At 33.4% G+C, this 22,458-nt stretch overlaps 2 protein-coding genes across 4 annotated transcripts; both read right to left on the bottom strand.

Moving 5' to 3' along the window:
- Nucleotides 1–529: 529 nt before the first annotated feature.
- On the bottom strand, nt 530–6,008 carry LOC109808213 (zinc finger BED domain-containing protein DAYSLEEPER). Of its 3 annotated transcripts, none has more exons than XM_020371108.3 (2): nt 5,799–6,008; nt 530–4,158 (listed from the first exon to the last, which is right to left on the bottom strand). In XM_020371108.3, the coding sequence occupies exon 2, from the start codon at nt 4,146–4,148 to the stop codon at nt 870–872; it is 3,279 nt and encodes a 1,092-aa protein (XP_020226697.2). In that variant the 5' UTR covers nt 4,149–4,158; nt 5,799–6,008; the 3' UTR covers nt 530–869. The 3 variants fall into 3 exon arrangements, with proteins under 3 accessions (XP_020226697.2, XP_020226699.2, XP_082933007.1); XM_020371110.3 differs by lacking the exon at nt 5,799–6,008 and adding an exon at nt 5,499–5,759; XM_083076881.1 differs by lacking the exon at nt 5,799–6,008 and adding an exon at nt 4,635–5,444.
- A 9,261-nt stretch (nt 6,009–15,269) lies between these two features.
- Nucleotides 15,270–16,215, bottom strand: LOC145958618 (serine/threonine-protein phosphatase 7 long form homolog). Its single transcript, XM_083076121.1, has 4 exons — nt 16,107–16,215; nt 15,932–16,009; nt 15,415–15,841; nt 15,270–15,330 (listed from the first exon to the last, which is right to left on the bottom strand). The coding sequence occupies exons 1-4, from the start codon at nt 16,213–16,215 to the stop codon at nt 15,270–15,272; spliced, it is 675 nt and encodes a 224-aa protein (XP_082932247.1).
- Nucleotides 16,216–22,458: the final 6,243 nt, after the last annotated feature.

The raw sequence follows: 22,458 nt of genomic DNA, 5'->3' as shown, positions 1-22,458 counted from the left end.
ATCAAATCAAAAGAAAAGAGCGGTCTTATTCACCTAAAACTTTTGTGTAAGTTGATAACATACTCTAACTAAAAAATAGATAAGAGTATATTAGCATTCCTTATATATATATATATATATATAAGAAAGAATTCATTTATTCTATAAATAAATTTATCTAATTACTTCATTTAATAACTCATGTTCTATATCAAATCTCAATAATTTAAACGTTGAATTTAAAATTCTTAATGAAAATATCAAATTTACAAATTTTAAAAATTTTAAAAATTATTTGACACTTCGTTTCATTAATTTAAATTAAAAATATATATATATATATATATATATATATATATATATATACTAATTATTACCGGTCCAAACAGAGATGAACTATTGAATCTTTAACAACTACCTTCACCAATTCAATAACTAGTCCGTATTTTCTATTGTTGAATATCTTTGACGCAAACCAAAAAGAAAAAGATAAGTTGTAATTTGCAGGCAATAGCTTTTACCACGCATAATTTATTAGTCGATCTAAAGGTTGAAGAACTAAATAGAATGTCCATTAACATAACAAAAACTAAACATGGGGTGAGTTAAAAATAAAATCTCTTTAGTCCAGTGGTTATCAAGCAAGTTTACAGCTAATCTAACAAAACAACTACTGCTAAATATTGAAATCAATGTCCCAATGTTGGCATTAGGGGAGAGCAGATTCACCATTTGAACCATGACTAAGCCCATGGAAGAGGAAATATGAGTTCGTGCATGTTACTGTTAAACAAGACAACAACGGTTAAATTCTCACGTAATGTACTCTAACGGAAAATTCAAATAAAAATGCACCCACCAACTATATATATAATACAGGGTATAAGCATCTAGAATATCATTTGCACAAGTGCATTAGAAGCTTCAGGTGTTCCATACTGCAACCAGTCCTTAGCACATACAAGGGCCTCCACAGTTTCTGGCCGCAAGGAACTCCGATACCGATCCATCTCTTTGCTTTTTGAATAAAACACAGAGTCAGGAGCAACAGTAGAAACCGGAACAGATAATATATCCCTAGCCATCTTGGAAAGTGTAGGGTACTTGAGTTTGTTTAGCTTCCACCAACCTAAGACATCAAAGTCTGGCACACGTGGTAACAGCGATTCCTCAAGATACTGATCTAACTCAGACCTCATATGTTGGCTAGTAGTTTCCTTGATGTAGGCATCAAAATCTGTAAGACCATTATCTGTCAACACTGGGGATTCCTCCATCTTACTGTGGCTTCCAGCACCTCCATCTTCAGCATAGGCCGGCGTTAGTGGCAGCGGAAGGGCCACGTACTCATGAAACAGCTCATGAATTCCATCATCCACAGTCTTTATATGCACATGAGCATCCTCGCCGTAAATTTTTGTGAAACTGAACTCCACAAGCTTCATCTTGAAACGAGGGTCCATCACTACTGCAAGCGCCAATACCAGACTACACTCTCTCCAATACTTATCAATCTTTTCATGCATAATTTTATTAAGCCTGCTAATGAAGGGGTCTTCACTCGTAACTGCACGAGTTGCATCTAACTGCAATTTCCAAACTTCATGAAAGAAGGTAATAGCAGTGGGATGAGTTGTTGTAGTAAGAATGTTTGCTGCATCAAAAAGTGGCTTCAAGTAGCTACACAAGATCTCAACCCGCTTCCAATCCTGCATAGATGGGGCTCCCTTGTAATCAGGATCAGAAGTGTCCAAACAAGAAAAAACTTCCTTCATCTCAGAAGCTGCCACAAGCATTTGATACGATGTATTCCATTGGATTTCATCATCAATAAAAAGGCTCCTTTCACAAGGAACCTGAAGATGCTGCTTCAGCTCCAAGAATTTTTCCTCATGTGATTCTGAAGTCTTCACATATTTTACACTATCACGGATTTTTTTGATCAAGTCTTCTGCAGAACCCAACAACTCCTTAGCAACACTGCTTAAAGTACGGGCAATGCAATTACCAACTAGCAACTGACCATTGAGAATAAGTGGATTCTTCACAGAGAGTAAAGGTCTGAGATTTTCAAGGGCAACATTACTCAGTGCTTGATTACAAGTGACAGAAAAAAGCCTACCCTCCAACCCCCAATCAGAAAGGCAAACAGCTACAGCATGGGTGAGTGCAGAATCTGAATCAGGGTATGGTTCCATTACAACATTGAGGATTCGCCTCTGCAACTTCCAATCATGATCAACAAAATGTCCTGTAATAAATACATAACCTAAAGATTGACTTGACGTCCAGATGTCCAGTGTCAAACAAACACGTCCAGGTAATCCCTCAATATACTTTACAATGTGTTGCTTTTCCATCAGGTAAGTCGCAACACAATCTCCTTGGATAGAGTTAAAGGTCACCATTTTGAACTGAGGCTGCAGATTTTGTACAAATGCCACAAATCCCGGATGCTCAACCATGTGAAGGGGGTAATCATGCATAATGATCATCCTGGCAATATCATGACGGCATTGGTCTTGATCAAAAATGATGTAAGGAGTACTCGGGGATCTATATCGTCTTTTAGGTGTATCACTAGCATTCCCAGCCCCACTTCCCCTAGTTCGTGCAGTATATGGGGTCAATTGATTAGGGTCATTGTTGCGAAGAAGAGCTGAGCAGGTCCCCTTGGCTATGTGGCGTTTGAGATGGCTGGTGCCAGCAACTTTAGAACCTGTACTATAGGCAAAAGTTTGAGCGCATTGCTTGCAGCAAGCCCTTCTACACCCAGGACTAACTGTTTCTATTGTAAAGTGTTCCCAGACTATAGACTTCTTTTTCCTCCGCTTAGTAGGCTGTGTTTCTGGAATACGATCCTCATAGCCCAGTGGTGTCTCGGCATTTATTATCTCGTAGCTGGGTATGGCATTAGAAACAGTCATTTCATAGTTTGCTTGAGAATTAACCATCTGATTGTGGTGCATCGTTTCACTATTTTCGAGCTCATAATGAGGCAACATTTGGGGATTAACCAGCTGATCATGGGACAATGCTTCAGAGTTAGATAGCTGATTGAGTGATAATGCCTCAGACTGGTCTGCATGGTTGTTGGGCAGCGTATCATAATGGGTCAGATGAGTATGATATATTGCTTTGATGTCTGTGAGATGAGTATCTGCCTGTGGTTCAGAATCGGGCAGTGGTTCTGAATGAGGCAGTGATTCAGGTTGTGGCAGCTGATCTTCAGGAATCATATGGAGATTTGTGAAGTGATTATCAGGACCAGTTTCAGAATGGGAGAGCTGATTGTTGGGATCTGTTATGGAATTGGCCAACTCATTTTCAGGCAGAGGTTCTGACATGACCACATCATTGCACGTCTGAGTATCTGACAGTGGTACAGAATTGGTTAGCGGTTCTGAATGAGACAGTGATTCAGGTTGAGGCAGCTGATCTTCAGGAATCATATGGACATCATCTGTGAACTGATTATCAGGACCAATTTCAGAATGGGAGAGACGATTGTTAGAGTCTGTTATAGGATTGGCCAACTCATTTTCAGGCTGAGGTTCTGACATCACCACATTGCTTTGCTGAGTTTCAGACATGATACCCTCATTGCCTTGCACAGTATCAGACATAACCACCTCATCACCGTGCTGTGTTTCAGGTACAACCACACCATTACTAGTCTGTGTTTCAGAATTACACATGGCATGGCTAGGCAATAACTCAATATTCTTATCAAGAGGTGCTTCAGATCTAACAAACTGACTGTCAGATAAAGCTTCAGAGTTGGCTGACTGATTGGTGTGTGGTGCCTCAGAATTAACTATCTGACTTATCTGCGAGGCCTCAGCATTGCCTGGCTGGTTGCTGGTTAGTGATTCACAAATCTCTGGATTGTCAATTGCAGGTTCTTCAGAGGTGACCAAATGTTGGTTGGTTAATGTTACTGCTTCACCATTAGTAGCCAGTGTTTCAGAAGCAGCAAGTTCCTTGTTATGCTGTCTTTCCAAATTGGACAGATCTTTGTTAGGCTCAGACTCGGACTTTTCCACACTACTGTCTGGCAGTGTTTCAGACTCTGCAAGATCATTGCTAGGTAGAGCATCAGTATCAACTCGATCATTTTCCATATCAGGAGTCACTGCCACTTTGTCTTCTTCAAGGTTATCAACCATCCTGCCTCACCTGGAATAAAAAGATAGTAACAGTGAATTACAATCAAGAAACATTTTGCAGAGATAGATATATTAAAGATAAAGTACTATACTATGAAGCCCAAATACTTTGCACAACTCAGGTACAGGGATAGAACAAATTTTTGAACGTTAAGATATGATATGTTCTAGATAAGTTTACTAAAAATTTATAGAAAAAATTATATAGATGGAGATTATGGGTAAAGAAAGAGACATTAGTCATTCTCATCAATTCATAACTATGATGATCACAATTCACAAAATGATACTTGTGATCATAACCAAAAAAAAGGGTAGAATACAATTTCTGCTCATATCACAACCAAATTTAGTTAACAATTTCAATAAAAAAGCATCATTGTAAATATGGGATTTATACAATAGCCTAGGACTCGAGCATTATTACTAAATTATTATCTGATGCTAAATGTAACACTCTCCTTCCCTCCCCCTCCCCCTCCTTACCATAGAAAAAGAATAGCTTCTAAGTCTGGTTTTTCAGGAGACAACAGTGTCAATTTAAGAAGTCTATCACTTTTATCAAGTGGATGATTTATATCTCTACTAATGACCCACAACATTGTCACTCCTTTACCCTTCATCATAGACAGAAGTCGAAGGTACATCATAAACATAAACCAAATATTCTACCCCTTTTAATCTATTTTGTTTTTATTCAAAGAATTAACAAAGGAGAATTACGCCAATTCCTCTCAAAGCATGAGGAAGAATATGGCTGCACAAGAGGCTTAAGGCAAACTTTTTTGGATACTTTTCAAATATGTATCCAGAAGTATCCTATAAAAAAAACATCGGATACTTTTCTGATATGTATCCAGAAGTATCCAAGGAGGATCGGTATCTCACATGAGTACGACACCAATATTTTTATATTTTTTTTTTTAAGTATCCGGCTTCATAGGTACTAGAGATCAGAGAAAATACACTTATATGTTAATTGCATCGTGTATGAATGCAAAATACACAAGATTCAGACCAACAAAGAGATTTCAACTATATTAGTCCAGTAATCCTGCCACCGTTCACATATCCAAAGAATAATTGGGCAAACAAATGGGTTGGGTTGACCCCCAAGCTCAGACAAAATAAGAACATCTGCAATACTCTATACTACTCAAACATTACCATTTGTAAACTCACATTTCATTAATAAAACATTACCCAACTAATAAAAGCTGATTTGCTCATCCACTATCCCTCTTTTCTATGTTGTATTATTTTCGGAATACTAAAATCAATAAAACATTTTCCATACAATATAATTACATTTATAATGATATAAATTATAAAAAAAAGGGTGGGAATTGCCTGAGATGTGATTCTCTAATCTCTAGTAACTAATGATATTCAACAATTACTTGAAGCACTACTAACAGAGCCCACACATGGAAAATACTAAGCAGCTCTTTAAAAGTTAGCAGAAAACACAAAAAAAAAAAAAAAAATTAAAAAAAATTATATGCCAAAACGTTTCGGGCTGGCGAGCCCAAGTCCAGTGGACTGGAATATCCATGGAAAGGAAAAAAAATTATATTAATAAATCAATCAGTGCTGAGATCGAACAATTTTGAGTGAAAGAGAATGAATAAGGAGGGGAAAGAGATTAACCAGCTGTTACAGTGGATATTTAACGGCGGAGACGAAGATGGACACCTCTGGAAGCGGGCGGAAGCCCGAAAGCGGCCCTCGGGCTTGACGGAGTGAGATCTAGGGTTTTGGCAAAAGAGAGAGAGATTTGGGCTTTGGAACCAACCCGAGAAGGTAATTGGACCTTAGATCTGATTTCTGGTGGTTTGGTTGGGACGAGTAAACTTCTGAAAACATTTAAAATAGGGTTTTACTTTTGGATTTCGTATTTGGACTCCCAGGTCCATTATTGTTGTTTTATTATTTTTATTTTTATTTTTATTTATTTTTAAAAGTAATTGTATTTTAGTTTGAATTTTAGGTTTATGTTTGTCTTCCCATGCCCTAGCCCACCCGGTTATGAATGAGACAGCGGATGTGTTTGTTTTATTTAATTATTATTATATTTTTGGGAATTTAGAAAGAAGGAGTTGAGAGCATGGGTGAAAATAAGCCCATTGGTTGTGTGTGAGGGCCCACTCCATCTAAAGATAGTGTCCATCTTTTCTTGTCACGGGACAACTCTCAGCCCAATCGTACTTCTGAATTTCGTTTCATGCCTTTAGCTTGAATTACAGTTTCTTTCAACAACAAAAAAATTAATTACAAATTTTTTCAATTTTATTTTTTAATTATAAAGTTTGAAGTTGAAATTTTATGTACATTATTAAAATTATTTGTCATTAGGTCAACTCAAGACTTTTATCGGCTCATCTAATGTATAGAATATGATATAAAAGTCAAACAAAATATAAGAGTTGAAAAACTTCGGTTAAGATAAAAGTATGATAAGTTTTTAAGATGCATTTGATGGTCCGTATATTAATATATTAGAATAAGAAAATAAAATAAAAGGTAATTTTTTAAACTTATATAACATTTAATACACATCAAATAATATTATTCAAAACTTATAAGTAGGAACGTTTATCATTGTGGGACAAATCACAAATGTCTTCATTAAATTTTCATATCAAATTTTTCATATACATATTTTAATAAAATATCTTAACTTATCATTTTATAAAAAGTTAAATGTCTCTATTATTCTCTTGATGTTTTATTATGTAAAAAGAAAAAAATTAAAGACAATAAATTAATATTTTGAAGTATTTTTTATAGTATCTCTACTATTAATAAAAAGAATATTTCTTCTTAGTGTATATAAATTTTAAATTAATTTATTTTTATAATAATTTTTAAATAATTTTTTTTTCATTGTCTTTTATTTATTTATTCTCTATTTATCTACTTTAACAACATTTAATTTCTAAATTTCTTATCTTTTAAATAACTATCATTATCTTTTTGTTTCTAAATAGAGACACTTTGTACCTCTTTTCCCCTAATATATTTATATATGTAATATTAATTATAGTTATTAAGTTAGTAAAGGAGTAATGGTTGACCCAACCAAAAGATAAATGGTTAACTTAATTGTTTAATTATTTACATAGATATTTTTGAAGTTTTGAAAATAAAAAAATTATTCAATGTGTTGGAAATATGAGACTTCTTAGAGAATAATTATAATGCATATTTATATTTCAAAAAATATTTTTTTAGAAAATTTAAAAAATAAAAAATGTTAAATTATATATTCAATATTACAAGTTGATATTTAAGTATCGTCTCCACTACTTGAAATTTTTGGATCCGTCACTGCTTACAAGAAAACATTACAACAACTAATTCTATACCACGAAAAACTCCAAATCTAAAATCATAACATAATACCACAAATCTTATAAATAAATGTGCATATATTCTAAAGATGTTTTACGCATAACATATGTATATCTCATATTGTTTGATTAATACCATGTAGTCACATTCTTTTAGATAAAAGCATTTGTCTAGTAGATAACGAGTTATATTTATTATAGAAACTCGTTATCATAATATATTTGTTAAAGGAGTATTAGATATAAGAAAAGTGTTGCATTCTCGTCGCATACTGACTTTGCTTCTTGTTGTTCTCACTTTGTTACTCTACTTTGATAAGTAGCTTAATCTATCAAAGATAAGAGGTACGTTTAAGTAAAAGGCATTAATTGAAGCATTAAATCCATTAATGGATACTTCTTCTCTCTAGATCAGACGAAGGAGTACGACGAAGCAATTCTATGAATTAGACTCAAGAAGCTATAATGGTCATCTCTTTTGAAGCTACTATATAAGAAGCTTTAGAACTCAAGAAAGTAAATGAGATACAGAGAACATATTCAACTCAAGAGAGAACCACATACATAGAAAATCTTCTTCTTTTGTGCTTAAACTTTTGTTGTAGTCACGTTTAAAAGAGACGATAACAACAACTTTGTAATACCTTCATAATCATTGTTATAAGGTAGAGTCTGAAGATGTTTGTCTGCAAAAGAATACTTGGGGTTGAACCTGGAGAGGCTTATTTGTAAAAAGAATACTTAGGTAGTGCCTTGAAGAGGCTAGTCATAGAACACTTGTATTGAGCCAAAAGTGGCTTGGTGAAAAAATACTTGTAACTTTGTTGAAAGTTAATGGATCTCAATCTGGTTGGATTGCGAACTGGATGTAATCTTAGTGGTTGAGATGAATCAATATAAAAACTATTTATGTTCATTGATTACTCTTTTTAATGCTTCGTTTGCCACAAATACTACTTCACTTAGTTGTAAACCTGCAAGTTTTTTATATACACTATTCAACCCCCTTCTAGTGTCTATCTTTTCTCCACGCTTATGTTTGAGCCAGAAGTGGCTTGTTGAAAAAATACTTATATCTTATTTAACATATTGAAACCCAATTTGGTTAGATTAAGAATCGAACACAGTCTCAATGATTAAGATGAACCCATATAAAAATATTGATTGTTTCATTTGTCTCTTCTCCAACACTTTTTATTTAAACCTCCCCCCCCCCACCTCTAGTGTCTATCTTTTTTCACAAATACCAATATTTGAGAAAGAAAGTGTGCTAGGGGATAATTTTTTATGAGTGATGAGTGGGTTATGATAAAGGTGTGAAATTATGATTATAAGACTTTGTACTTGAGACTTTATGCTTATATGTGATATTAGATGATCGTGTGTGATGTGATATGAACTATTGATGTTTGACTTGAGATTGAAGTGTGCAATGTTTGATATGTTGGTGAATGATTATATGTGAGATGCTTATGCATAATGTGCTTGATGAGGTGTGATAAACATTATGAAATGTATGTGTTAATTTGTTTAAGAACCTTATGCGCAATGTTTGAGATGTTTGGCATATTTGAGGTGATGTTGGTGATGCGATTAGGAAATCTAAGAAATGCTTGGTCTTTTGTAGAAGTCCAAACACAAAGGTCTGGCAAAATAATGATGTTGGTGTAGAGAATTTGCATTAATTGTTGTGTTTTATGCTTTGGTGTGAGACCACATGCATAATTTATTTAGAAGTGGTGTGAATCTATGCATAAAGGACTCTATGATCTTCTAATGAGTATAGGAGGTGACCACGACCGACTATAATTCCCTGACTAGATCCTGATAGTTCTTCTCCTAGTTGAGAGTGGATTGAGAAGGTCATCCAATGTGTTGTGATCTGATCCATGTGCTCCTAGACTACCTTGTATTTGGAGCAACTTTGCTAATATTGGAAATTGATATTACAAGCATGTAAAAATAATAGCATAAGTTGCATGAGACATTAATTTGGTTGGTTATGAGATTCATGTGATGGAATCATGCCTAGGAAGGCAAGGGGTGATACATTGAAAGATCCAAGAGGAATGGGCTAGACAGGAAGGTTTGGGTCAGTCAAGGCCCAATGGGCCCGATGGGCTTAGAAGGCCCAAGTTGAGATTCTCATGGGCCATATCTTGTTTTAGCTATTTTCCTTATGTCTTGTATATATCATGTTAGTATAGGTTTTTTATATTTTGGGTCTTGTATTTTGGACCATCTAGGATAGCATTTTAGGTTATAGGCTTATTGGGCCTAGTTTTGGGCTTCATGGGCCTTGGGCTTTTGGTACCCAATATTGGGCTCATTTTCATTCTTGTAATTTTTACTTTCCATTGTATTTGCTTGGCCATTGTATTTAGGCCATTAGATTAGGATTATTGAGGGATTACTTAAATAGGTTCATTAGGCTAAACTAGATTTAATTTAGAAGGCATTTAAGTTGAATTTGGGATCACATGGATGGTGCCAGTTGTGGCTGAACATGTGCTTAGCCAAATCAACCCTAAATGCTTCCTAAATCAAATTAAGATGCATGAGAGCACCTAGATTCACGGACTTGCACATGGGAGTGAAGATTTGAATTCAAATTTCAAATTTGAACTCAAATCTTGGCGCCACATGTGGTATTTGAATCTTGGCACCAAATGCTTCCCTAGCCGAGCCTATATATGCATGATCCTTCATAACTTTTATTCACTTTTGAATGAATGAGAATTCTGAATTTTACTTCAGCCATATTCTCTCCAAGAGTCACCGAAACCTCACCCACTCTAGTTCTAGGAAAACCTCCATTCCTAGACTTGAAAGTGAGCTTTCCTTTGGATCTTTAGCTTGGATGCTTCCATCCTTAGCTTAGGGATTCTTCTACCATTCCAATCATCTTCTTCCATCATTTGAACCGTGGCAAGCTCAAGGAAAAGGTCTTCACATTCGGAGAAGGACAAAAGGAGCAAGACTACTTCACTTGCTTCAACCTTACTCCATCTTTGCTAGACTACCTTGTATTTGGAGCAACTTTGCTAATATTGGAAATTGATACCACAAGCATGTAAAAATAATAGCATAAGTTGCATGAGACATTAATTTGGTTGGTTATGAGATTCATGTATTGAATGTAAAATTGAGTATTAATTATGAATGTTTGAATGGTGTTGTGTATAATTTTATATGTTATCCATATTGCTTATATGTGTTATACATGTGTGAGATATATGTCTTAAAATAGTGTATTTGAGTCTAATTTAACCCTACAAAATTGGCTTGTAAGGTGAAAAAATATATACTTATATACTCTTTAATTGACTTATCTCTAGTCGATATGAGACTTGTATTTTTTCCAATAATGCGATTTGTACCTACATAGATACCTTCCTTCCTTGTTGATGCCTTCCTTCCTATTGTCTCTTCTGACCGGTTTCTGGTTTGCACCTGCAAAAGATACTCCGACGATCAAGTAAGTTTCTCTATGTAATTAGTAAAAATCTCCATCTAAATTTACCTTGAGATAGGGCTTATTTATACTAATGTTAATGGGCCTCACCTTGATGGGTTGTAAATTAGGGTTATCCCTTATTGCACCTTAGTATTAATTGCCTTCTGGGGTGTCGAGTGAACCTCATGCCTTTTCACACCATTTACATCGTCAGATCTCCAAGATCTTATGGTTATGCTTGAGCGGTTTTAATTTTTTTCTCTCTGTCAAAGTGCTATATAAGGGCATGTAGTGGAGTCCACTTCACTGTTCTATCTACGATCGAGTGATATCTTTGCAATAGCTGAGTGAGTGTCTTCTTACCAAGGGAATTTTAGGGAAAGTCGAGTAATATATGCATTTAACTGGTACGTTTTTCTTTCTCATGGATGTAATGTCTTATCACACTTCGGTCGAGAAGTCGTCGGTAGGGTCATCTATATTGGGGTCGTCGTCCGACTTGTCTTCGTTAATGTCTTCATCATCTAGCGCAAGAATAAGTGTGGGTGTGGATTTGGTTAGGGGTGAACCCAAGGTGGTTATTATTGATAGCGATCGACCGCAAAGGAGTGAGGGAAGTCAAGAGAACTCGATCGCATAAGCTCGGCGGGTCGGCTTTCCCTGAAACGGGTGTCCAATCGAACGAAGTACGACCTGTTTGTTGTACCAAGATTTTCCTAGGTAAATGGAGAATTGGCATCTTATTTTTCGCAATATCGAGATGTCCGATCGATCGCTAACTTATTGGAATATACCAAGTGTTTATTATTCGATGATGAGGAGGATCCATATATGGTCGGTATTGTGCCGAAATGATGCATCACCAAATGCAGATTATGTATTTTTAAGCAAGCATGTGCCAAAGATGGATTCTTTTTTTGTATACGATTACTTGTTTCGGGATCTAAAGCAAAAGCTGCCATTTGATGACTTCACATTGGGAGTTCTTAAACTGCTCAATGTGGTGCTGACCTAGTTGCATCCCAATAGTTGGGCATAGATGCAAGCGTTCAACCACCTATGTCAATGTTTGAACATGGTGCCGACACCTTCCTTATTTTTGCATTTTTATTATACTCAACCGTCCGATTTGGCTAAGTGGGTATCATTGATTAGGGTTTCAGAGCAACAACTATTTGATAGCTTTATGTCTTCATACAAGAATTTCATAGTGAGGTTTTTTAGGGTAACCATTTGGCTAGGCAGGAAGTGGTTCTTTTGTGGTAAAAACGATGAGGGCTTGTTTTAAAAGGTTTAGGGTGGTTCTTTTAGGGTGACCATTAATGATGATTAATGATTTGGCTAGAATATTTTAAAAGGTCAATTTGGCGATTTTTTTTTATTACAAATTTATTCACCCCCTTATTTAGTCATTGATTTTAAAGAAAATCATTAAAACCATCCCTTCAACTTTTAGAATAAAAACATTAAGTCATAAATAATAGCTCATTTATGAGATCAATATTTTGATAAGGGTTCAAAAATTGATAATGTCATTGCATAGTCATGGAAATGGAACCATATGATAGTCTAAAAAGATTAAAATTGTAGAAACACAAACAAATATATTATAATAGAAAACAAAAGTCTATTTAATCAATAGTTAATAGAAAATTAAATGAAACTGGTGAGGAGTAAAATTAACATGCATATTAAGCATTGCCATAGAAGATCGATGTAGTATTATTTGTACTTGAAAACCGATGTGTCAAAGCATTATTTTCTTTGGACCTTATAATAACTTTAAGAGATCCTTCGTGTTCTTCTAAAGCTAGAGCAAGCTAGACTATTTTCCTATGTACCAATACTAATAATAAAAAGTATGTAACACATGAAAACAAAGATAAGAGCTTTAAACTGCAATTCAAATCAATTTCACATTCAATCTACTTAAAATTCACTTTGACATTGGCCAAATTAATTAAACATGTGTTTGATTCCCTAATAAATTATTCATGTTAATCTTAAAAATCATATTAAAATCACAAAATAAGTTTCCCTTGTCTATTTGTCCCATAATAAAGTAAATAAAAAATAGATTATTGTAGTTTATCACGTTCAACGAAATAGATTAATAATAAAGTTAATCTTATAAAATTATTATTCTTTTTCTTCTATTTATTAATTTTTCTTAATCAATGTGAAAAATCTTGAATCTAACACTTATTATAAAATAGAGAGTGTATTATATAGATCCCACGTATATTTCCACAAGTTATAAAAGAAAATTATAAATAGTTTGTGTAGTTTTTGAGCTCGTCACTGCCATCCACCCACATCAAAATTTGATGGAATATGTTAACCTTATAACTTTTCTTTTGAATGATCATCGTATACTTCTATAATTTTGTCTGATTTGCTTATTTATTTTTATGGGAAGGCTACAATAGATCATGACAGAATAGATGAGATACTTTAGAAGTAACTTGTGGAAAAATCGGCTAAACGGCCATTGTGGTGCACTTTTACAAACAAATTACCAAAATGGGACTGTTTTGAAACATTTTACACCTTTGGGGTTGTTTTATTGGGTGTCGCTATGGGTCATAGCGACACCCATGCCACGTGGCTTTTTTTTTTTAGCTTGGTTGGGCTGTATCATTGTCGCTATAGGCTGGCCCACCACAACTGATGGGCTTAAAAAAATTATATAGCCCATAGCGACACTAAGTAAAGAAAAAAATAAAATAAAAAACGAAAATAATAATAATGTAAAATAAACATAATAAACTGAACTATTTATTATATAATTATAAAAAGAAAATTAAGTTTTATAAAAATGTAATTTTAAAATAAATAATATGTATTTTTTTAAACTGTCATAGCGCCTAAGTGGAGCTATGGGCCATAGCGCCCCAATTTTATTTTATTTTTTTTCGTTTTTCAATTATTTTTTACATTATATTACTTATTTTTTAAAATTTACAATTTTTTCTTATTTCAATCCTTTTTTTCCTTTTTATCCGTTATTTTTTTTTATAAATTTCTAAACAAATATTATATTTAAAAAATATTAGATATATTTTTTTAACTAGCACTATGGGCCATAGCGCCTGAGTGGAGCTATGGGCCATAGCGCCCCAATTTTTTATTTTTATTTTTTGCTTTTTCAATTATTTTTTACATTATATTACTTATTTTTTAAAATTTATAATTTTTTCTTATTTCAATCCTTTTTTTCCCTTTTGTCCGTTATTTTTTTTATAAATTTCTAAACAAATATTATATTTAAAAAATATTAGATATATTTTTTAAACTGGTGCTATGGGGCATAGCGCCTGAGTGGAGCTATGGGCCATAGCGCCCCAATTTTTATTTTTTTTTTTGTTTTTAAATTATTTTTTACATTATATTACTTATTTTTTAAAATTTACAATTTTTTCTTATTTCAATCCTTTTTTTCTCTTTTATCCGTTATTTTTTTATAAATTTCTAAACAAATATTATATTTAAAAAATATTAGATATATTTTTTAAACTGGCGCTATGGGCCAAAGCTCCTAAGTAGAGCTATGGGCCATAGCGCCCCAATTTTTTTTTTTCATTTTTAAATTATTTTTTACATTATATTACTTATTTTTTGAAATTTACAATTTTTTCTTATTTCAATCCTTTTTTTCCCTTTTATCCGTTATTTTTTTTATAAATTTCTAAACATTTTATATTTATAAAATAATACATATATTTTTAAAACTGGAGCTATGGCCCATAGCGACTTCAATTTTTTTAAATTTTTATTAAATAATTTATGTAGATGTCGCTATAGGTGATGTACACTCTTGCAGTATATATACCCCCTCTCCGTTCTGCTAAATCACATCGATATCTCTACTTCATTTGTTGTTTTTGTTACTGTATTTGTTATTTATCCACTAAATCAGTCTGGTTGATTCTTTGCTCCTGTTAAGTTGAGTTTTAAATTCTTATTTATGATTGAAATTTTTTTTAGTTTAAATAAGTTGTATGTATTTGTACTAATATTTAAATTTTTCTGCAGATATTATGGATCAAATTATAGCTTATATTTACACTGGAAGGATGTGTGAAAGTCCAGAAGGTGTAACATTTGAGGGACCAAAAAAAGGGATGTATATTAAGCGAGGTTTAACTTTGAATATATTAAAGAGAAGGATTCACAACAAATTTCATCTTAAGTCAAATCAAGTTATATTATCTGTAACTTACAGATTTGTTGTTTCACAGCATGATGAGAACATATATTCTTCATTGGAATTGAGTGACGATGATGATGTACAATGCATGATAGAAGGTTTTATTTGCGATAAAATTTTATATCATCGCTCATACTTATTTTGGTCGCAGTTTTTGACCACCTGAAAAAACAAATTATAAACAATTAAATAATGTTTAATTAACTGATTAATTGTCAAAATGTCAAGTTTGAAATTTGCTCGTACCTTAAACCAATTGGACTGCCGGGAGGAATAGGTGGCAATGGTGAAGACATAATGGTTGGGAATCGTTCCCATGCCCATAACTGTAATAAAAGGGTAAATCCACCGCAGGTTGGGGTTTTGTAATCGGTTGAGGTGCATAAATTTCGATACAAATATCCAAGCACAGCTGCACCCCATGCATAAGTCCTAATAATATCAAACTCGCACAAAAACACCAACCACCGTAAGGACACATACGCCGAAGATCTATCGGGAACAAGCACTCCTCCTAGATAACGTAATATCCAGGCTCTAGCATAACGAACCAAGACATGTACATCATCTATGTCATCAGCAATGTCCCCAAAGTTTGCTGCCAACCAAGATAGCCTAACGCGATGTCCTTTAATTTCAGACTGCGGTGGAACAACCCCTAACAACTCCTCAGCTGCATAAAATCAAACAAAAAATTTAACTATTATTAATATAAACAATATACTACAAATTTACAAATAATTTAAAGTCAAGTTATAATTACCCAATCCCAATATATTTGGACTGCCTCGAGATAATACCGGTTCACCGTCAACCGGAAGACCAACAAGCATGCCAACATCTTGAAGAGTAATTGTGCACTCTCCGAATGACATGTGAAATGTATGTGTCTCTGGTCTCCATCGCTCTACCAAAGCCGTTAGCAAACCAGGACTAACTTTGATATAATTCAGACGCGCTATCCATCCGAAACCAGCTTGATCCAGTAACGGAATTATTTGTTCTGGAACTCCTGCAATTCCAGTGCGCGTCGGAGCAGCACGTCATGCTATTAGTCTCCTGTCTTCTTCTCTATTCCAAACATGCTGTGACACATGTATATTTTGCAGCGATAATAAATCATCGTCGACGGGTCCACATGTGACACGCATACCCCTAAAAGATGATGATGATACCATCTATAACAAAATGTAATAAAATTAATTATTTTTGAACACATAATTTATATTTTTGATTTAATTAACATCATATAATCTATAGGAAAATAACACATAAACAACCTTAAAAAATATATGTATATACATCAATAAATTACACATAATCAAAATATAAAATTTTAAAATAAATCACAATTATTAATAAGAGAAAAACCCTGAAAATAATAAATACCTGAGATGAGGAAATCCAGCAACAAATTTAATTAAATATTATATTTAATTAAATTTTACTGGCAGATTTAACAAATTTAATTTCCAAAAATTTAATTTTTTGTTTACAATAATTTATTTTATAAAAATTATTTTTTCACTACAAACAGATAAATAAATAACTAAATATAATCATAATCCAAATAAATAACACAGACTCCAAATAAATAATTTATATATAAATTAAATTTATTAACTCAAATTAACTAATTATAATCAGAAAAAATTACACAGAATCAAAATACATAATTTTAAATAACAATTATAACAGTTATAAATAACTTAAATTAAATTTTATATTTAATTAAATTTTCCAGACAGATTTAATAAAATTAATTTCATAATTCAAATAAACCAATTATAATAAGAAAAAATTAATTGAATTATCAGTTATAAAATAAATATGATTAATAAATAAAATTAAATGGATGACTTTATAAAATTATTTTACGAATAATTGTATTTTTTTTTCAAATTATTTACTTTATAAACAATATTTTTTCACTACAAATTAATTTGCAATTAACTCGGAATATTTATAATATTAATTTACATGTATTTTTTTACTTTTTTTATAAAAATAACTAACATAACAGATAAATAAATTAATTTAAAAATAATTAAAATTTAAAAATTAAATAACATAACAGATAAATAAAATAATTTAACACGTAATTAATATTGCATAAATAACACAGAATCCAAATAAATAATTTTAATATAAAATATATTTATTAATTCAAATAAACCTATTATAATCACAAAAAATAAATAAATTATCAGTTAAAACCTACTTAAAACAAATATGATTAAACAGAAACAAAATAAAGAATTAAAATTTAAATAACAATTATTAAGTACATAAAATATTCAAGTTTAAATACTGATGGCAACCCTCCTTGCATGGATTGAGTAAAGAGCATGAAAGAGGGATGACCGGACTCCTTGGATCATGGAACTCAAGGTTTCTAGCCTTGGAGATGGAGATGGGTGAATGGTGTTTATGGAGGCTAGGTGTTTGATGATATGTTAAGGTGGTACTCTAGGGTTTTGGCTCACTTCATTGATGGATGAAGGCCACTCCTAAAGGTGAGAACACTCACGGTGAAGATGAGAAGGATAGGTGGCCGAAATGACCAAGGGGACTAAGGAAGAATATTAAGGCACAAAGGCTCTCTTAATATCATAAATTCCAAAGTATTTACAAGGTGTGAGATGTTGGGTATTTATAGGAGGGGAGGCATCTAGGGTTGCATTTGGAGTAGGCAAATGCATTCCAAATGAAATGCAAATGAACCCTAGATGCAACTTGGTGGCCAAGGATGGAATCTTTGGGTTTAGATTGGCTATATCTAGGTGCATGATAAGACCATGCAACCTTTGCCCTCCACTTGGGCCTAAGCCTTTCTAACACCAAAAATAGACCCAATGACACCAAAAAACATGCATCACCCTCTAATTAACACCCTAGCCCAAAATTAAAAACCTAATTATCTAGAGCACCCCATAATACAAAGGAAAGATGGGAAATACAAGGAAAATAAATTCTAAGTCCTAAGCACCCCAAAATACAAGGGTAAAATAGGAAATTAAAGATAAGGGAAAAAAATAGGAATAAAAATAAATGCTATAAAAACTTAGGAGTTAAGGCCCAAAAGTAGGCTTACTCCTCCTATGGTTTTTCAACACTAACCCATTCCTCTTGCTTCCTTCAATATATCACCTCTTGGTCTTCTTGGCCTTAGTGTTATTCCATCATTCCCTCCCTCTTGAAAAGGATTTGACCTCAAATCAAGAGGTTCCTCATGGTGGGCATCATGACCAACAAAAACATAAAAATAAGCATTAGAGGTAATAGTATATGATAGAAATGGAAAGTGTATCCTAAGAGGAGTTCTACTAAAAATGCTAAAAAGATTGTCTAAATTAAAAGAACTAGACTCTCTAATGTTAAGGATAGGATCCTCCCCATGGTGAAGTCTAGGTGTATAACTAAAACCTAAAAAGGTAAAAAGACTAAAACTATAGCACACTAATGTATTAGTCCTAAAAACTAAAATATCTTGTTGGAAGTGCCCAATGTAATGACCTAGGTATGTATTGGAAAATAAAGAAAACTTAACTAAAAAATTACCTAAACAACTTTGTATTGCATAATTTGTTAGATACATATGAGAAAAAGGTGCTAAGAGGAGTTTAGAAAACTCATATAATCTAAGTTTGTCTTGTAGGGAAGTATCCAAGTTAAGTTCAAATAAGTTTGAACTTCCCTCAAGATCAAAAATAGAAAATAGGACACCATGAGATGTATCCAACAAATCATACAAATCTAAAGTTGGGTGCTTTATGAAGGGAACTAAAGTGGAGAAAGTCTTAAAGAAGGAAGGCTTATCTTCCTTGGGCACCACCAAGGAAGTAGCACAAGAAGTGGGACTAAGTGAAGTCCACTTCTTCTTCACTAAATCTTGAAGTTGAGATTCTTTTTCTTTAAAAAGGACTTGTTTTTGAATCTCCACTTCATGACTAGTAGCAATGTGAGAGAAAGAGTTAAGGTCTTGATGAATAAAGAGAGTTTCTTTTAAATCATTTTCAATGGGAAAGTGACTCTCTTCAAGCATAAGCCTTTTGGAAGAAACATTATCCTCCTTACTCTTCTCTAAGAGTGTTGGTTGTGTTTCATTTTCTAACCACTCTTGAACTTTCTCTATACTTTTCTTCATTTTTTCTTTCTTTTCTATTTTCTTTTCTTTTTCTTTTCTTCTAAGTTCATCCTCTCTTTTTGTATTTTCTTCCTCATGCATACTCTTAGGGATTCTAACCTCTTTGGAATTTTGATACCTAGTTGAGACAACCCTAGGTTTGGATCCACTAGTTTCTCTCCTCTCAACTAATTTTGCAAGTAACCTTTTTATTTCCGCATTATTTTTTTTAAACTTTTTTTCTTTTCTTCTCAACTCTTCCTCTCTTTTTATATTTTCCTCTTCTTTTTTTCTTAGGTACTCTTTTAGTTGCCTAAGTTCATCCCTAACACTAGACCTAGTACTACAAGAATTATGACCATGAACACTAGAATGATCACTCATCTTTGATCAAGAAAAGGTTTTCACAAATTTGTTTTCAAAAAGGTTGAAAAAGTTTTTCACAAAGAGTGAGTGATAAAAGGGTTTTCACAAAAGGTTTTCAAAGTGCAAGATAGGTAGGAAAGGCCTAAGTGTACAAAGTGAACTTTCAAAGGGAGGTGGACTACAAAGAATCACTTAATAACCAAGCCTTATCAAGTAAAAATCACTAAGCCTTTTCAACTTTTCTTACAAAACAATTTGGCACAACAATGAAGTGTGTGTGTGCACGTTACCCCTAGTAGGCAAAAGCAAGCCTTCTAAACATAATTGGAAGCAAAGTAAGGACCTAAGCAATTATACTACTAAAAGCTTTAAAACATGCAACAAGGAAAGCACTTAAAACATACTCTAGTCGAAGTCCTAGGTGAAGGTTTTCAAATCACCTTCAACTACACGAACTAAAACCAAAGTGAAGAGGTTTAGAAATGGCCAATTACAAACCAAAAATGAATAAACAAAGGCCAAATACAAGTGGCCTAAAAGAAATGGTGCAAAAGATAAAACAATTCAAGAAATTGAGTCTTCAAGTCTCCCACTTGTCACCCCTTCACAAGGAACAACCAAAAGTTAGCCTCTCAATGTGTATGCACTCTTTTTGATAGTAGAAATCCTTCCAAAGGTCTTGGAATCAAATCGGACAGCTCCTCCAATCAATTCACCAAAAGTGTATGTGATGAGTTTTAGGAGCTTTCCACACCTAGATCAAGAAGAAACCACCCAAGAGTACAAGAGTCCAAAGAAATAAAACTAAAAAGGCACAATTAAAAAGGCTAAACTCAAGTAGAGATATATGTGACAAAACTTAAGAGTAGAAAGAAGACACAAAAACTAAAATTAAGGCACATTAAGAAAGGCAAGTACTCAAAAGATTAATTCCTAGAATGGCACTAGAATTGAGTAGCAAGTGTTTGATAAAATGTTGCACTTAACATGTTAAATTTTAAAGTCTCATTCAGCCATTAAAACATAGTCCAAAGGTCCAAAGAATAACTCCAATTGCTAAGGTAGGAAAAATTGTCCAAAAGTCCACAAGTCTAGCAAAGGATCCCTTTTGTTTGCATTTTTTTTTTCACTTGTTTTGGCACTTTTTTTTTTTTTTTTTAATGATAATGTCCAGCCACTTTCTTGCTTTTTTTTTATATATTAATATTCCTCCTTTGCTTGGGTTTTACACTTGTGTTTGTTGATTTTGATTAGCAAAAAATTTGGAGTATCCTTTTAGCAATTAGTGATGGCTTAATGAGTCAATAATTTTAGTTTCTTTGAGCTTTTTGTGTAATAAAGTCCAGCAGTAAAATAAGCACATATAATCACTTTTCAACCTCAAATTATCAAGCAAAACATGTTCATATTAAGTGCAAATGGAAAAGGAAAGCAAGATGGCCGATTTTTGCAATGTGTGCAAAGATACAAATCACACATGAATGGTTAAATATCAAGGAACATGCTAGGATTAATTAACATGCATGATTGACTCTCTAAAGCACTCTAAATCCCACGGCCATTTCAACAAACATATAGCATGCATATCATATTTTGATCATGAAAGTCTTTAGGCATGTGTATTTGGATTTTTCTTTCAAGAAAAATTAGGGAGAATCATACTCTTATGACAAAACTTAATAGATTATAAAATAAAAACACATGATCATCATTTTTCTTATCATGCACAAAATTTTCCAGCCACCCAAACTTAAACAAAAATGGACGGATCCTACAAAGAAACCTAGGCACCAAGATGATTCATAAGGAAATTTATGGCATGAATCAATGAACAAAACAAGACACATAGACCATGAGAATATAGCATGAATATGATCTATCAAGCACAACTTCAAGACAAGCAAGAAGACACCATGACATGACCAGATTTTTAAAAGACTCAAAATAGACTAGAGATTACCCTTGAAGAACCATTGGCTCTAGATACCACTTGATGGCAACCCTCCTTGCATGGATTGAGTAAAGAGCATGAAAGAGGGATGACCAGACTCCTTGGATCATGGAACTCAAGGTTTCTAGCCTTGGAGATGGAGATGGGTGAATGGTGTTTATGGAGGCTAGGTGTTTGATGAAATGCTAAGGTGGTACTTTAGGGTTTTGGCTCACTTCATTGATGGATGAAGGCCACTCCTAAAGGTGAGAACACTCACGGTGAAGATGAGAAGGATAGGTGGCCGAAATGACCAAGGGGACTAAGGAAGAATATTAAGGCACAAAGGCTCTCTTAATATCATAAATTCCAAAGTATTTACAAGGTGTGAGATGTTGGGTATTTATAGGAGGGGAGGCATCTAGGGTTGCATTTGGAGTAGGCAAATGCATTCCAAATGAAATGCAAATGAACCCTAGATGCAACTTGGTGGCCAAGGATGGAATCTTTGGGTTTAGATTGGCTATATCTAGGTGCATGATAAGACCATGCAACCTTTGCCCTCCACTTGGGCCTAAGCCTTTCTAACACCAAAAATAGACCCAATGACACCAAAAAACATGCATCACCCTCTAATTAACACCCTAGCCCAAAATTAAAAACCTAATTATCTAGAGCACCCCATAATACAAAGGAAAGATGGGAAATACAAGGAAAATAAATTCTAAGTCCTAAGCACCCCAAAATACAAGGGTAAAATAGGAAATTAAAGATAAGGGAAAAAATAGGAATAAAAATAAATGCTATAAAAACTTAGGAGTTAAGGCCCAAAAGTAGGCTTACTCCTCCTATGGTTTTTCAACACTAA

The sequence above is a fragment of the Cajanus cajan genome, chromosome 6 (genome assembly GCF_000230855.2).
Source record: "Cajanus cajan strain Asha chromosome 6, NIPB_CcT2T_4, whole genome shotgun sequence".
Taxonomy (NCBI): Eukaryota; Viridiplantae; Streptophyta; class Magnoliopsida; order Fabales; family Fabaceae; genus Cajanus; species Cajanus cajan.
The sequence above is the reverse complement of the archived record's forward strand: the minus strand, read 5'-3'. Positions and strand labels throughout refer to the sequence as shown.